This window comes from Xenia sp. Carnegie-2017, unplaced genomic scaffold (genome assembly GCF_021976095.1).
Source record: "Xenia sp. Carnegie-2017 unplaced genomic scaffold, XeniaSp_v1 HiC_scaffold_24, whole genome shotgun sequence".
In the NCBI taxonomy this organism is placed as follows: Eukaryota; Metazoa; Cnidaria; class Anthozoa; order Malacalcyonacea; family Xeniidae; genus Xenia; species Xenia sp. Carnegie-2017.
In genome coordinates, this window is record NW_025813487.1 from 2,308,355 (window position 1) to 2,325,532 (window position 17,178).

Here is a 17,178-nt window from a genome sequence, read left to right on the forward strand (position 1 = left end):
TAAGCATTTACTCCAAACTGTTACAACTTTAAAACAAATGAAGATGTCGTGATATGAGCAAATCCTGTATATAGTGTAAACAGCCCTAAAGCCTCAAATTTTACCAAGTTAAACCTCAATGTAACATAGATTATTCAATATACAGTAGTCTGGGAGAAGGAAGGAAGGGGGTCGCCTCCTCCTTAAATTTCTTACTTTATCCTTAGTATCCCACTAGATATTTTATCTCACTTTTGTATAGTAAAGAAAAACTTAAAAACATAAGATTTTGAAATTTTGAATTAAAGAAGCCCTTTAATTCATTAACTTTACTACATGTACTCTCATTTACCATAATTTAAACCAGTACTGCACCATCTCATACTATCATATATAATATCATATGCATAATATTGTCACTAATACTAAGGTGACATCACGAGATGTTGAAACATGTTGTTACGAAAAAAAAACTCCAATGTTTACATAGTTGTTTACTAATCGTTAAAAGACAACAACACACGCTATACAGCACTGTTTTTCATAAGATGCTCCAAACGTAGAACTAAGAAAATCATTGAATGTTTAAAACAGAAGGATCTTTAAGATCATTAGTAAATGTTTCTTCAGAATATTGACCAGGTATATACCAGACGGAAGGAAATTCTTATTATGAATAATAAAAGCCAAGGATAAGTGGAGATTCACAAAACCTGCCATCATGCTTTTTGTGATTGTGTGTGTTTTTTTTTGTTTCTTTCAGTGATTTCCATTATCCACTACTTCATCTTTTCATCCCACCATTTTCATTTAATGTATAATAAATAGCTATTACATATACAAATACCACTACACTTATAATTCAATTTCTGAGTGATATCTTGAGAACAAGATGAAACGTTACTACTAAAATAAAATATTCCTTTATACGTCATTTTTATTATTAAATGGCTCTTTTTAAAGCACTTTGGTGAGCTTTAATATTTATAGTAGTAAAAAATGTTTTTGTTATGTTTACAATTGTCACAAGTTGGAACTGTACATTTAACGTTATCAATTGTTGAAAATTCTTAAAGATTGCCTGGTAGAATAAATTATACTTTGTCTGAAAAACTATAGAAGGTGAAACAAGCAATCATCGACCTTAAACGTCTATGTGCAATTTTCTCAAAAGGTTTTGAATTTACTATTAAAGTTTGAGTTGATGTATTTTATTCAGGAACATTAAGTTTAAAAATCGAATTCTGCTATATAAACTTTCACTATAAGCTATCTTCTGTATTGGAATTATAGTTATATATAATAAAATAATCTTCCCCAATTTTGCGCATACTTCACCCTCTTTAAATCTACAGCAACCAATGACATATCAAACACTCCAATGCAATAAGATTTGCGTACGATTAGGTTAGAGTGCAAGAGACAGCCACGGACATCGTGCAAAATCTCATTCACATCACCGCTGTCGTCAACATTAATTACATAAATGTTCATAAATTTGATTTCTTTGCAAAATGTTATGACTGCTTGTTTACTGTCACTTATGTAGCATTTGAACTCTAGATCATATACAGTTATGTGTTCTCGAACAAATTTTTTAATGACAGCTTTTATGGGTAATTTTTCAGTATGCCAAGGTTTCAAGTAAAGTTCATTGTTGTTAATTCCCCATTCCCATAATGTGTATTCTGTTTTGTTTACAGTTAAAATAACAGAATTATCAGGTGATACAGCTGCTGCTTTCAATTCAAAACTGTCGACAGGAAGTCTTTTGTTGTATTTTATCTCACCCTTGGTAATTCTAACAACTTGAACAAAACCTTTATGGTCTTTACAAACTAAGACATCACCAAATGTTAAGATTTTCCAAGGTTTAAATCCAATGTTAACATACTTTGCTTGAGTAGAATCTACAAAATTTTCAGACGAAATTGATATCTTCGTAAGATGATCAGAACCATCCCATATCCACAGTAAACCATCCGACCACCAACATCCTAATGCATTCTTCAGTTCAATTGGTACGGTTTGAATAATAGTGCAACGTTCAATACTCCAAATATGAATATTGACGTGGTCACCAACAGCGAAAGCAGCAAAAAAAGATCCATCCGGTGAAAAACAACAACATTTAATTTCAAATATCTCAAAGATAAATGAAGGTCTCCAAAGATGATCAGTTTTGAAAACTTTAAGCTTGGAAAGATACGGCACAACGTAAAATTCCTTAAACGAGATTGGATAATCTACTTCAAGAATCCTTTTATAACAACGACACCTTTGTCTTGGGAAACACATTACTCCTCGATCGTTGTATTTCGTCAACTGAGTGATTTCAGAAAGCTTTACATCCTGATTAGTATGATACAAAATACATTTACGAGAATTGTGTGTTGTCATTAATTGTAAAGATGATGGATAATCCTTTTTACTTGAAAAAACATCGGTTGCCTTTGGGAATTGAAAAACATAGGAACGAGATCCAATGACTGCACCAAGGAACTCTGAATATTTATGGGTGAATTGTAGTTCGTGGTAATCAACAACGCAGCGTCGATCAATTCTTTGCAAAGTTAATGAATTCCATGCAGTGAACACATCTTTAGATTCATATCCATCATATCTTGCTGTAATAAACAAACCAGAATCTGAAAAAGAGCAATGATTAACGACATCATCTGACTGTAAACATAACGAACGTCCATTCTTAACGTCCCACAACTTTACTTCAGTAGATCCATCACTAGTTACCAGTCTATTTCCGGTAGGTGAAAAGGAGCAACAACAGATGTTTCCACGTACATAACAAAATTCCCAAGATGTTGGATGGTAATAAATGGCACCAAAGGAAATAAGTTCGTCTACATCATCCCACTTATCGAACCTTGAATCATTAAGTGCAGTGCCTAGAGTGCATCTTTCTGTAAATTCTGGAAGCTCAAAAATAGATATTTGACCATTTTCATATCCTACAGCAAGAAGTTCTTCATCGGACGACACACAAAGAGATGTAACGTTAGCACGCAAGGAGACAGTCAAATGATGATGGTTTATTAAATATGTTGTGTCTAAATCCTCAAACCAAGAAAAATTTCCTTGTTTCAATAAGTCCCTTGCCATTGATCTTTTTTCGTTACTAACATCAATTCTGTTTGCAATAGTTTGTAAATAGCTTAAGCTAATATCAAAGTCATACTTATATGCAGATCCTATTGGCCTAATCAAATAAAATAGTAGTTCCTCAAGTACATCTTTTCTCAAGAAAGTTCGTAGTTCCTTAATGATTTTAAACAATTCAGACCAAATGTTAACCAACTTAATGTCTTCCACAAACATTAACCTCGCACAATACACTTTGACATCTACTGCCCAGCTAACGTCAACATTTTCACCACATTTTGACATATGATAGATTCCATTCTTCAAAGCATATTTAATCATAGCAGTGTTCATCTTATCTTCAAAAATGTTCATCGACTTGATTTGTTCAAACACTTTCTCACAAGCATGCCATAAGAACTTATGACCATTTTTTGGATTAACTGTAAACTCATGCTGTTCATAACCATCTGATTTCAACCAATCAATTAGAGATTTGTGATACACGGTTAAACAATCATCGTAAACTGGCAAAATTTGAGATAACGATTCAATGATGTCACCAGAAAAACCTAAATAGCTAAACAGTAAAGTTAATGGTAAAAACTCAAGACAGGCAGCCAACAATTCAAGAAATTGCATGAAAGTAGTTTCTGAGATAACAGAATTTCTGGGACTTTCCTTCGTTAACAATTCTTTTACTCTTTTAAATTGCTTTGTGTAAAAACCGCTTAACCCACTAGGGACCAATTGTTGAATGTTTTCGTAAGTAAGCTCAATATTTTCTTCCTTCAAGTTCAGTTGTGCGTAATACGCATAAAGAAATGATCCCTCACATTTATCAACTAATGACTCGTAAAGATCTTCCTGCACCAAATCCTTTGACTGATGTCCCAAAACTAAGGCCTTCAATTTTTTAATTATTGACAGGGAAGCATCATCACTATTTTTCTTGGCCGGATGACTCAATTCATGTCTCAAATACTTGTGCAAGTCTTCTTCGTTGTTTTCATCACGAGGATGAGTTGTAATTTCCACAGGATTCATGTCTTTCAACTTCCTTTGAACAGGAAGTTCTGGACGACTGGTGATGAAGATTTTAATCCATTTAGGCAGTCGGTCAAACTCTTCTGCAATCAATTCCAACAATTCACTTTTGCCATCAACTTGACTTTCATCTAAGGCATCAATAACCAAAAGCATTGGTTTATGATCTTTTAATGAATGCAATGGATTATTTAATAAAACACGGAATGCATCGGTGACTGATTCGTAGGAATGTTTTCTCTGTAATTCTTCATTCAATTTACTTTTAAAATCTGATATTGTATAACACATGCTACTGGCCAATGATTCTATCAACATTCGAGGATTCCTCTCATCTGATCGATTATATCTGCAGAAATGAGAAGCAGCAAGTTTCTTCTTTTCAGAATATCGTCGACACAACTCAGCAGCAAACACACTCTTACCAACGCCAGGACCGGCAATCAAAATCATGACATTAGAAGCATCTTCACTTCTATCGTTAAACCAAGTGTCGAGTTTTTCAAATAACCATTGTCTAGTTCCTTTAAGGTATTTCTTGTTATGATCTTTTATAAGACCAATAAAATTACACATTCCAGGTTTCTGAAAATCTGAGCATATTTTGTCCTGTAACATTTCTCTTACTCCAGCAACATCAGCTTTTGTTGCCATCACTTGTGCAATTTCATCTACATCAGCTTTTGTTGACATCACTTGTGTAATTTCAGCTACATCAGCTTTTGTTGCCATCTCTTGTTTAATTTCTACTACATCAGCTTTTGTAGCCATCTCTTGTGTAATTTCAGCTACATCAGCTTTTGTTGACACAATTTCTTTAATTTCCTCCACGTCATTTTTTATATTTTCCACATCTTCTTTTGTTTTCTCAGCAACAGTACACCAGTTTTTTAACATTTCACTATAATTTGCCTCATCGGCAGTAAGTGGAGCTTTCTTTAATTCATCTATTTCAGTTTGTTGAATACCCAGACCAATCAATGCTTTTGAAATTTTCTGCCACAAGTACTCAAACTTACTATCATCTAAACTAGTTTTAGTTATGTGACCGTAAACTTCGTTTCGATAAAACTTTATTCTTGCAATGTTTGCTGAGATTGAGGTATCTGAAGAGGAAGGAAGATTATTCCATCCACCATGTGGCGCTGTTAGATTACATGTATTTCTCAACAAGACAGTCAATAATGAAACATCAAAATTTTCAATGTCAGGTGAGCCAGTTGACGGGTAAAGAAGGTTCCATTGCTCTTTGCTGATAACTTTGAATTTTAGTGATGTCAATTTACTCTTGGTAGAAGGATCATAAAGTTTATCTTTTAAGTTTGATGATTGAAGATTTATAATGAATTGCAATGTTGTTTTTAAGGCTTGTGTTCCTTTATTTATTAAGAGTTTGGTTAAACGAGATCCGTTTTCCTCAAACTTAAGTTTTTGAGGTGGTTGAGCCATTTTTCAAGCTAGAAATGAAGAACGAGTTTGTGCAAAAAGCATCAATTTGCAATGTACAAAATGAGCACAACGAGATGCATTTTCCTCAATCTTTTTTATTTATTAGGTGGCGAAACCATTTTTTATTCTAGAAATAACGAATGAGTTTGTGAAAAAAGGTATAATTTAAAATGTACAAAATGTTTACAAAAGTTAAAGGATGAATTAAAATTAGTACTACAAGTCATTTATAGCCGTGCATGCACAGCGGCTACCCACTAAAAGTAACAAACGATAAATTATATTATTGTTTTATTACAGTATAACTTGACGACTACAACTGTCCCCCCTCCCCCCCAAAAAAATGTTGTTAATCCCCCAAATTTTACATCCTAACCACATGTCTGCTCATAATGATATTACTTATAGCGTGATTCCGTTTGAAGATGCTACAAGAATTTTTAAATACTTAACAATTGATAAATGATATAATAATACACAAATCATTCATTACTTTTTCTATAAACTTCAATTTTGCAGTTTTCATGTGTCCAAATGGGGAGGCGCATTATTTTTGTGAAAAGACTAATCACGTGAGTTTTGTTTTTTGGGAGATGAAAATAATAATGATGTTCGTATGTTGCTTATAACCGTATTTCCTTTGTTTTAAAAATAAAGCAAAAATATCAACCTGAGAGTGTGAGTAAATTAGGAAACTTCGATGAAACATTTTCTTGTTTTGAAACAGTAGCGACCCCGGGGATTGAAAAGGATTAGGACGATACTGCGGGCTTAAATCGGAAAATATACGACGTGTAAGCATACATACTCTGACGTTAAATTGATCGAAAGGACAAATTTCTCCTGATCTTTCGCAAAGATTTTTAGTACAAATTGTTAAAGATGGCAGTAAATCTTACCAACCTAACTGCCAAGTCAAAAACCTCAAAATTACACATGAATAGATCTGAATATATCGTGTCTAAAGGAGATAAGGAGGCCATGGAATGACAGTGGTTGTCATTTGCAACAAGCTCAACAGCAGTAAATCAACTGAAGGAATGTATTTAAGATAAAATACTTACTAATGGTAAAACTGGAGAAGAAGTGCAAGAGTGGTCGAAGGAAGTGGACGACTTATTAACTGAGGCTGAACAATGTATACGACACATCACTAACGAGTTGAAACGAGTTGAGCTGGCAGCACAGGAAGATTTTGTGAAATTGGAGCAGCAACAGAAACTGAAATTTGAAAGAGAACTAACTAAGCAATGGTTACTTCAAAAAAAAGAGGCAGATGCAGAAAGGCAGAAACTCGATTTCGAATTTCAACAAAAGCTGAAAGATTCTCGATCAAGTTCTAGCAGTGAGGGATCTAGTACAGTAAAGATGCCAAAACTCGTTACAACTAAGTTTGATAGGATACCACGAGACTGGGTCAGGTTCCGGGGGGCTCAAATAGATAAATCAAATGTTGATCCAGGTACTAAGTTCTCCTATCTAAAAGAGTTAATTGAATTGAAGGTGAGAAAGTTAATAGATGGTCTCCCTTTTACAAAGAAGGATATAATCAAGCCATAGGTATTCTAGAGAAACAATATGGTGATGAAGGAGAAGTTATAAGTGCCTATGCGAAAAGTATACTTGAGCTGCCAACAATCGGTGAACGAGTTGTGGGAAAAATTCACAACTTGTATGAAACACTTTTGTATAATGTTGAATCATTGCAAACATTAAAATGTCTCGATAAGCCTGATGCAGCCGTTCGATTTACCTTTGAAATGTTAGCTGTTATTAAGAGTGAGTTGACACTCATGAATGAAGATTGGGATAAATGGAACTTCACACAGTTTGTCGAATCCCTAGGGAAAAGGACCCGCAACAATCCTATAAAGGACCGGGGCAAAAGGACTCCAAAAGAGAGAGGGAGATCAATTATGGCAAGCAATCATGGTGAAAATGGCTGTGAGCATCAGAACAAGGGCTGCTTCTCCTGTTCTGGAAATCATAAAGCAGTTAAGTGCAAAAAAGTCGTTAGAAGCGAGAATCAAAAGAAAATTTTGGCAGAAAAGCGTCTGTGCTTCAATTGTGCAGGACCAAAACATAGAGTAGCAGATTGTATGAGCAAAACAAGATGTCAAATCTGTCAAGGTAAGCATCTCACCTCCATTTGTGATAAGAATGAAAACCCTAAAGAGTCCAAAGAACCAGGGATGACTGCAAACCATATTGGAAAGTGTTTGGTGATACATCCTGTGGTTGTTATACATATCAATGCATTAAAGTTTGAGGCTCTATTGCACAGCGGTGCAAGCCACTCCTACACTTCAAGGACAGCTGTTAACCTCACTAAATCAAAGTTCTTGTTGTACATATCAATGGATTTAAGTTCCGGACTCTTTTAGACGGCGGTGCAAGCCACTCCTACACTTCAAGGACAGCTGTTAACCTCACTAAATCAAAGTTCTTGTTGTACATATCAATGGATTTAAGTTCCGGACTCTTTTAGACGGCGGTGCAAGCCACTCCTACACTTCAAGGACAGCTGTTAACCTCACTAAATCAAAGTTTTTGTTGTACATATCAATGGATTTAAGTTCCGGGCTCTATTGGACGGCGGTCCAAGCCACTCCTACACTTCAAGGACAGCTGTTAACCTCACTAAATCAAAGTTGTTGTTGTACATATCAATGGATTTAAGTTCCGGACTCTATTGGACAGCGGTCCAAGCCACTCCTACACTTCAAGGACAGCTGTTAACCTCACTAAATCAAAGTTGTTGTTGTACATATCAATGGATTTAAGTTCCGGGCTCTATTGGACAGCGGTCCAAGCCACTCCTACACTTCAAGGACAGCTGTTAACCTCACTAAATCAAAGTTCTTGTTGTACATATCAATGGACTTAAGTTTCGGGCTCTATTGGACAGCGGTGCAAGCCACTCCTAAACTTCAAGGACAGCTGTTAACGTCACTAAATCAAAGTTGTTGTTTACATATCAATAGATTTAAGTTCCGGGCTCGATTGGACAGCAGTGCAAGCCACTCTTACGCTTCAAGGACAGCTGTTAACCTCACTAATTTAAAGTTAAAGTCTACTGACTGCGTCACATTGCCATGTTAATCTGGATTACAACAAGAAAAATGCAAGTGTACGAGATGAATATGGAATTCTTGATGAATGACTTCAGTCTCAAAGTTAACGTGACAAAAATTGATAAAAAAGAGTTGGTATTCGTGGAAAACGTTTGTTACAAGGAGACTTTATCGAAATTTCCCCATCTAAATGGAGTACATATGAACGACGTTGACGAGAAAAGGCTGTTGCCGATTCATATAATTTTAGGAGTTAATGATTACGTTAAAATACGCACCCTTAAGAAACTCAAAGTAGGACGTATTGGGGAACCGGTAGCAGAACGTGATCGATTTGGTTGGGCAGTAATGTCACCTGGAAACGATGAGCAAGAGTCGCTTGTTCAGTATCAGACTTGTGTGCATTAGATGTCTTAGTTTTGGCAGATTATTCAGGAACTAGTTCAATGGTTATGGAAGAATTCAAAGAACATTTAAAGGACACATGCAAGCTAGAAGACAACTTTATTTTATTGTAATGCTTATAGCGTGAAAATAAGACGTACCAAGTTTCAAAGTCGTCTGCAAAATATTTCAAAAGATATTTAGGGTTATAATCGGTAAAAACACGATATTCGATGACCATTGCTAAAACGCCGTGAGATTGTTTAAGTCTGGGAACTGGGAAAGAGTGACATATTAGTTGACATAAACAAGCATCGTTCTTATATCGTTCTACGACTTGCACGGCTTTCGGTAGTTTGCTATTACTGTTTTTTATTTATCAAAATTAATGGATTCTTCCGAAGAAGATGCCGATTATGATATTGTCATCAATAACAATGAGGTACAACCTTACATGTTTGAGACTTTTGCCAACGCATAAGGTGGTCATAATGATGATTATACTCCGTCATCGGAAAGCGAAGATAAACACATTCACAGAATTAGAAATGTTGAATGGTTAGTTGCATTTTATTGATGCTTCATTGTTTTACCCAAAGTAAAACAATGTTTTATCTTTAGACGCGAGTGTGGCTTTTGTGTGGTCACGAGTACAGGACGGGAAAGTATATGTTGCCAAGAGGTAAGCAATACTGATCCTCTGATACATGGCCATCATAATTGTATCACACAAGAGGAAGAGTTTGCCACAGTGTGTACAAACGAAGCTGTCGAAAAAACAGTTATGGTCGTGTACACACATGACATTGAACCTATGCCTGAAAGTGAAGAAAAGAAGTGAGAGTCTGATCCATTGTAGCTATTGCTCATCGTCGACGTGCTTTCTGTATCAGACCATACAGCGCTATCCTCAAAATGTTCAATTTTACATGACGTCGTCTGTGTGCTATGATTTTTTGTTGAAATTAACTCAACTTTTAAATAAAATTATCGTATTGCTGGATTTTTCACACAAATCAAAACGGCCGAAATGGAAAGTCTATACCTCTACTTATCATATTTGGCACTTTTGTTTGAGTGGTTCTTGACCTTAAGGTGTTTTTGCGGACGGATTGTTAAGGCTGCTTGGCGTTTCACATTGCGCTTCTAAGGTACAAGAAATTTTCTGTGAGTTAAAATAACAAAGAAAAGATCAAACGACATTAGTCTGAATTAGTTACCACTATATATGTTTGTGTTTCGCTGTCTACATATATCTTGACATCTTTATCTTAAACAAACTTCCTTTGTGGTAAAACGCACAAACATTTCGAGTCGATGTCGACACATCGTGGTCGTCGCCTTCAAGAAAGTCGTCATGTTCTGCTAGAACGTCGTCAATAATCTAAAATTATAAAATTGTCCTCAATTTAGTAATGCTGTATAGCTTAGTTTTTGATAAATGTAAACAAATATTGCTAACTATAACTATAATAATCACCTCTTGCCTTCGTCTCTTCTCAAATGCAGTTCTAACATTTGTTGGCTGCTTCCTTTTAGATGCTACACTTGTGGGTTCCACAAAGTATTAAAAAATCGTGGGTACAGCGTCCTTCTTAAGGCGAAGCCGTCCTGCTGTCCATCCTACTGATTGCATCGCTTCAAAATTTTGCACGAAGCACGAACTCTCGAAATGTTGCGAGCACAATTTTGAGCTTTTTGTTGGCCTCAAATTTTTGCGTCGGATTTTTTCAATCCAAATATCTCGCATGCGCTTGTTTTCGGGAAAAGAAAAAAAGAAACCTTTTGCTGCGTTTGGTGGTTCTTAGAAGAACCGTTTATACAATTAAATGCGGCACAATAAACCATATTTTCAATGCTAAATTGTCGTGTTGTTTATACAGGCAAAGAAGTTACCAATATATTTTGAACGAAGCGCGCAATTGACCGCGTTTAGCTAATGTCAACTATTACGTCACAACTACCTTTTTCCAATCGGTAGCCGTCGTTAGCTCGTCGGGCATTTTCAATACGTTATCAGTAAAGCATCAACTTTGAACCTCCATATCTTCAAAAATATTTATACTTTGAGTCTCAAACTTTCGTGAACTACTAGTTGGAGCTATATCTTTATGTAAAGTACAAAAATAACAATCCAAATTTTATGTTGCATGTGTCCTTTAATACGTTCGGACGTCAGATGGTATGAGACCTCGTTACCATGGAAACCTAATCATCCATCATTAACTTGTAATCGTAACGGAAGCTTAAGACGCCTTAATTCTCTTTTATGCAAACTGAAACGTGAAAATACGTTAATGGAGTATGACGCGGTGATGCGAGAACAACTACAGCTAGGAGTTGTTGAGAAAGGGAATCATAAAGCGAAGAGAAAGGAATTCTATCTGCCACACAAAGCAGTCGTAATGAAGGACGCTGAAACTTACGAAACTACGAATTGTGTACGATGCGTCTGCAAGTGAGTGTAGTAATTTTCTCTCAACAACTGTTTGCTAACTGGACCACCATTACATAATCAGCTCTTGAGCGTCATTGCCCGTAATCGATTTCATGCAGTAGCTATCGCTGGAGATCTGAAAAAGGCCTTTCTACAGGTGCGAGTGCGTGAAAGTGAACAAGATTCCTTACGTTTTCACTGGATCAAGAACGTCAACAGTAGTGAAATAGAAGTGCTTCGATTCATTCAAGTGGTGTTTGGGCTAACACCATCGCCTTTCTTTCTCAACAGAGTGCTCCAGGAACACCTTAACATCTTAGAAAACCGTTATCCCGAGGTCGTCGAGGATATTCGCAAGAGCTTATACGTGGACAATTTGATTTCGGGAGCATCTGTCACCGAGTAGGCGAGAGAGTTAAAGAGTGCAGCGGGGGAGATTTTTGACAAAGCGAAATTTACACTACATAAATGGCATTCTAATGTTCAGGATCTGGAAACAGATAACAAGGATGACGAGTTATCATTTTCAAAACGACAACTAGAAGGAAACTCAACATAGGGCGAATGTAAGTTGTTGGGGCTCAAATGGGAGATGTTGCTCGACGTGTTACAAGTATTGTTTCTTGAATTTCCAACAGTGTTGACGAAACGAGGCATACTAGCGTATTTGGCTAAGATTAACGATCCGCTAGGACTGGTATCACCCATGACACTTGCGAGAGGTAACTAGAACGTTAATTGGGAGGGATATGTATATTCAGTTGTGCCCTACTGATTTCTTTGAAATTCAAATTATATTCAACAGAAATCAGTAAGGCACAACGGAATATATCCCAACCCCAATTAACGTTCTAGTTACGCCACTGCACTTGTGGGTAAGATTACATATCGTCATGTTTGTGAAATAAAGTTCAATTGGGACGAATCGTTGCCTAAGGAGTTTGCAAAACAGTTTTTAAAGTGGGAAAGGAATTTACCTCGATTTGTTTCCTTCCAGAGCAGCATATCTCTCATTAAGAGAACATTAAAGAAGTTAAGATTCACGCATTTGGTGATGCAAGTAGCAAAAGGGGCAGTGTATGCAGTAATTAAGCAATCATCTGGAGGGAGCCAAAGCCTCGTAGCAGCGAAATCTTGTTTGGCAAAAATTGAATTTAACCATCACTGAATTGGAGCTTGTGTCAGGACATATGGCTATCAACTTGGCGGTAAACGTTAGAAAAGCATTGTATGGATTTAAGGTTGTAGAAAAATTACCTGTTGGCTAGACAGCACCGTCGCGTTACATTGGTTGAGAGATGATGGAGAGTACAGGCAATTTGTAGCGAACAGAGTAAAGAAAATTCAAAGTCATTCCAATGTATCTTGGAGGCACGTACCAACTGCGGAAATCCAATAGATTTGGGAAGTTGTGGCGGTAGTGTAGAAAAGTGTGATCTTTGGTGGAAGCGACCATCCTGGCAGACTCGACCCCAAGACTGGCTCCCTTCTCTCGTGACGAACGCTACTGAGTATAGCAACGCAGAGAAGAAGATCAAACGGGATTTATCATTTCTGACTGTTGAAAACCGTTGTCTTGACCAAATTCTCAATAAATTCGAGCGACATAAAATAATCAGAATTTTTGGATGGATGGCACGGTTTACGCAAAACTGTCTTAACCCAACGAAGAAAAGAAATGGAGCATTGACTACGGATTAGGTGTTGGAACAAGAGGAGTATTAAATAAAACGAGCGCAACAACAGTTCGTGAGCACGAAGGAATTCTTTAAAGATAAAGAGCAACTCAATCTCCAGTTAAGTAATAAGGGAATATGGAGATGTCATGGGCGACTTGGTGGGGAATACGCAATATACCTCCCAGACCAAGCGAAGTTTACTTCGAAATTGGTGCTGAGAGCTCATTTTAACACCTTGCACGGTGGGGTAGGATTAATTATGGCCCATGAACGCTAGAGATTTTGGTTCCAAGACTTCGCAAGTTAACAAAGAAAATCATTGGATCTTGTTGGGGCTAGGTTTAGACTGACACCAGCGCAGGTGCCTTGTCCTGGTCCCCTTCCGAAGACAAGAACAGACCCATCTAATCCATTTGAAATCATTGGCGTAGTTTTCGCAGAACCCATAAAGTACACAAAAAATAGAAGAGAAGGGAAATCCTACATCGTTTTGTATTCATGTTCTCTGACACTGGCAGTATTTCTTGATCTCGTGCCTAGCTTGGAAACCATTAATTCATCAAAAGCTTTAAACGCCTCGTGGCTAGGAAAACCTTCCATCATATACTCGGATAACGCTACCACCTTCGTGGCAGCATCAAAGTAGCTGAAGAGTGTACAGAAAGACGAAAAGCTCAATCCCTTTCTCAACAAAGATTTGGTGTCGTGGCGGTTCAATCTCAACAGGGCTCCCTGGTGCGGAGGTCAGTTTGAACAGTTAATAGGATTGATGAAGAGCTGCTTCTATAGGGCTATTGGAAACGGTGTGTCAACTTGGGATGAGTTGTCTAAAGTTTTATTGGATGTGGATTTAGCAATAAACAGTAGACCGCTTTGTTACATATAGGAAGACGACAACAGTCTACTCTTACGCCTAACTCAATGCTTTCTGTTAAGTCCAGTCACCTTCCTGAATTAAAACCTTTTCACGAACCCAAGAGTTTGAAAAAGGTTTAAAGTATTTAAAAAAGACTAAGGAAGAAATGTGTCGTCGTTGGACCAGAGACAAGCAGCCATCGAGACAAAACAACGTGTGCGAGAAATTTTACAGGATGAGAACAATGTACATTAACCATAACATTAAGTACTAAAGCAAATTACTTGTAACATAAAAGTCATATGAGGGAAAGTGTGAGAAACTTTATGTTATTTTTGTGAAAAGACTAATCACGTGGGTTTGTATTGGGGGGATAAAAGTTATGATGTTCGTATGTTGCTTATGAGCGTATTCCCTTTGTTATAAAAAATAAAGCAAAAATATCTTTACGTGAATATCGAGTGTGAGTAAATTAGGAAACTTCGAAGAAACATTTCCCTGTTTCCCAAAACATTTGTACATTGTACTGTTTATTATCAAACCTTTTCTTCGTGTAAGAGCCGCTATTTTTATAGAGAATAATTTGAAACGAAAAATGAAACCTACTTTTCAGTCGTTGTATTAAATATAGCTTTAAAAGTCACTTATAGAATCATTAAAACGATTTTCATTTGGAATGGAAATAAACATTGATTTGTTTATAGTCACACTTCATACTACGCAATGCTTCGGTATCAAATTTGTTAAGTTAGAAATGCAAATACAAAATCTCGGTTAACTTACGTAAAATTACCTTTGTTTTAGAAGTAAGATTTCATATGCGACGATCGTATGGACAAAATTATGTTTGCTTTAGTTCTTTACATGTTACCTGTATAACAAAAGATGAGAGATTTAGTATAAAAACGCGACTACATACCTATCAGTTAAAAATGGTGATCATAATTCATACATTATTGTAACATCAATCTTTTGTCCATGTAAGTTTTGTTACATAAACAGATTTAAATAACAAACGAAGATAAAGAGTGAGTCAGATCTTTTTCAACAAACAGTATTATAAAACATTAATGACATCTATGTAGAACATTCTAGTTATATAACTAAGTATACATCACTGACTAAAAACAATTGTTATAGAAATAAAAATACATAAATAAGAACCTCATGCAGAGTACATAATAACATTGAGATTAGTCAAATTCCAAAGGACTACTGCTAAATCTTATAAAGTTTCACAAGTTTTAACTCAGGAATAGCGAATCACCTATTTAAGACAAGAATATAATGTCAATAATTAAGACACAATTTTCGAACCTGTGAATGGATTTTTTTCTCTTCAGTAATCAAAAATTCCATATATATATATATACTTGCAAAAGTCAGTTCATATTATAAAAAATCTTTGTTATTGAATAAACCTTTGTAAATCATGAATACATTTCAACCTCAACTGCAAGCAATTGTAATTATTTACATGTTCAATAAAAAACACTGTAGATACAACAGTAAAGGATGCAATGAGAGTAAACCCTAAAACTGTTAACCAAACTTAATCAAAAGTACAATTTCAAAAGCTCACTTTGTTGAATAAATCAACATTTCACAAAAATAGATTCTGTCACGTTCTTCCTCTGTATAAATACATTCTTCCTGTGTTTAACATTAGCTCATTTTACAAATTTTCTTACTTCTAAAATGAATGGTTTGCTCAATACAATTAACAACACTTTGTTACACACAGCGATTAGTCAAAAGTGGCGTCGGTAGGAAAATTGAGGTAATGCCTGATTGGACATGCTGTAACCCTTACAAAAATTTTCACAGATTCCCATTTCTTTCCATAGACAAGTATGCTATTTCACCTCTCCATACCTTTCAACAGGTTTAACTTTCCTTTGCAGCTTATTGTCAATAGGTAGAAAGTTGGTATATCAATTTAGATATGATTTCTCATGCATGTTTAGTCATACTTTATCGAGGGGCTGTTTAACTAATTTGTTATGTCGGTAATGTGGTTCTAAAATATTTCTTAAGTTTCTAAAATTACCTTTGCCTTAGAAATAAGACGACCGTGTAGACAAAATTATGCTTGCTTTAGTTCTTTACATGTCAAATACCTTACAAAGATGAGAGATTTAATATAAAGAACGCGACCACATACATATCAGTTTAAAAAAGATGATCAAATTCATACCTTATTGTAACATCAATCTTTTATCCTTGTGAGTTTTGTTACATAAACACATTTAAATAACGAACGAAGATGAAGAGTAAGTCACGATCTCCTTCAACAAACAGTATTAAAAAACATTAATGACATCTATGTAGAACATTCTAGTTATGTAAATAAGTATACATCACTGACTAAAAACAATCGTTATTGAAATAAAAATACATAAATAAGAACCTCATGCAGAGTACATAATAACATTAAAATGACTCAAATTCCAAAGGATTACTGCCAAATAATATTAGTTCAACAAGTTTTTTAACTCATGAATAAAGAGATCACCTATCTAAAATATGATTTAAATGTGAATGATTAAGACACAATTTTTGAAACTTTAAATGGTTTTTTTACTTCGTTAATCAAAAATTCCATACATGTATATTATTGCAAAAGTCAGTTTGTATTATAAAAAAACCTTTGTTATTGAATAACCCATTGTAAATTATCAATACATTTTAATTATCAACTGCACGCAATTGTAAATACTTTTGATCAATAAAAAACACTATACATATAACAGGAAAGGATGCAATAAAAGTAAACCTTAACACTATTAAACTAACATATGATCAAAAGTATGACTTTGAAAGCTCTGTGTTGCATGAATCAACATTTCACAAAAATAGATTTTTCCAAAATTACTACCGTTTTAAAAGTAAGACGACAAAATTATGCTTGCTTTAGTTCTTTACATGTCACATACTCAACAAACGGATGAGAGATTTAATATAAACAACGCGACCACATACATATCAGATTAAAAATGGTGATCATAGTTCATACCTTATTGTAACATCAAACTTTTGTCCATGTAAGTTTTTGTTACATAAACAGATTTAAATAACGAACGAAGATAAAGAGTGAGTCAGGATCTCTTTCAACAAACAGTATTATAAAACATTAATGACATCTATGTAGAACATTCTAGTTATATAACTAAG

At 35.4% G+C, this 17,178-nt stretch overlaps 3 protein-coding genes across 5 annotated transcripts in view; 1 reads left to right on the plus strand and 2 right to left on the minus strand.

Annotated features, from left to right (window-relative positions):
• Positions 1 to 4,818, minus strand: part of LOC124451294 — an 8,308-nt gene extending 3,490 nt beyond the window's left edge. The window contains exon 1 of the mRNA XM_047001915.1: positions 3,651 to 4,818. Within this exon, the coding sequence (XP_046857871.1) occupies positions 3,651 to 4,818 (1,168 nt within the window). The remainder of the gene's footprint in view (positions 1 to 3,650) is intronic.
• LOC124451512 overlaps positions 1 to 17,178 on the minus strand; it is an 89,717-nt gene that overhangs the window by 53,036 nt on the left and 19,503 nt on the right. Inside the window, exon 4 of one of the 3 annotated variants that reach the window (XR_006950493.1) lies at positions 16,022 to 16,035. The exons of the other annotated variants lie outside the window; for them this stretch is intronic. The gene's annotated coding sequence lies outside the window, so the exon portion shown is untranslated. Of the gene's footprint in view, positions 1 to 16,021; positions 16,036 to 17,178 lie in introns of those variants that run through there. 3 annotated transcript variants of the gene reach the window in all.
• LOC124451295 lies at positions 11,330 to 11,875 on the plus strand. The gene is made up of 2 exons (XM_047001916.1): positions 11,330 to 11,473; positions 11,552 to 11,875. Exons 1-2 carry the CDS (start codon positions 11,330 to 11,332, stop codon positions 11,873 to 11,875), a joined length of 468 nt encoding a protein of 155 aa, XP_046857872.1.

Bases quoted from the DNA above. Each gene is read 5' to 3' on its own strand.
- LOC124451295 (XM_047001916.1), top strand. From the start codon at position 11,330: ATGGAGTATGACGCGGTGATGCGAGAACAACTACAGCTAGGAGTTGTT. The intron at 11,474-11,551 runs GTACGATGCGTC...TTACATAATCAG, and splicing joins CTTACGAAACTACGAATTGT to CTCTTGAGCGTCATTGCCCG.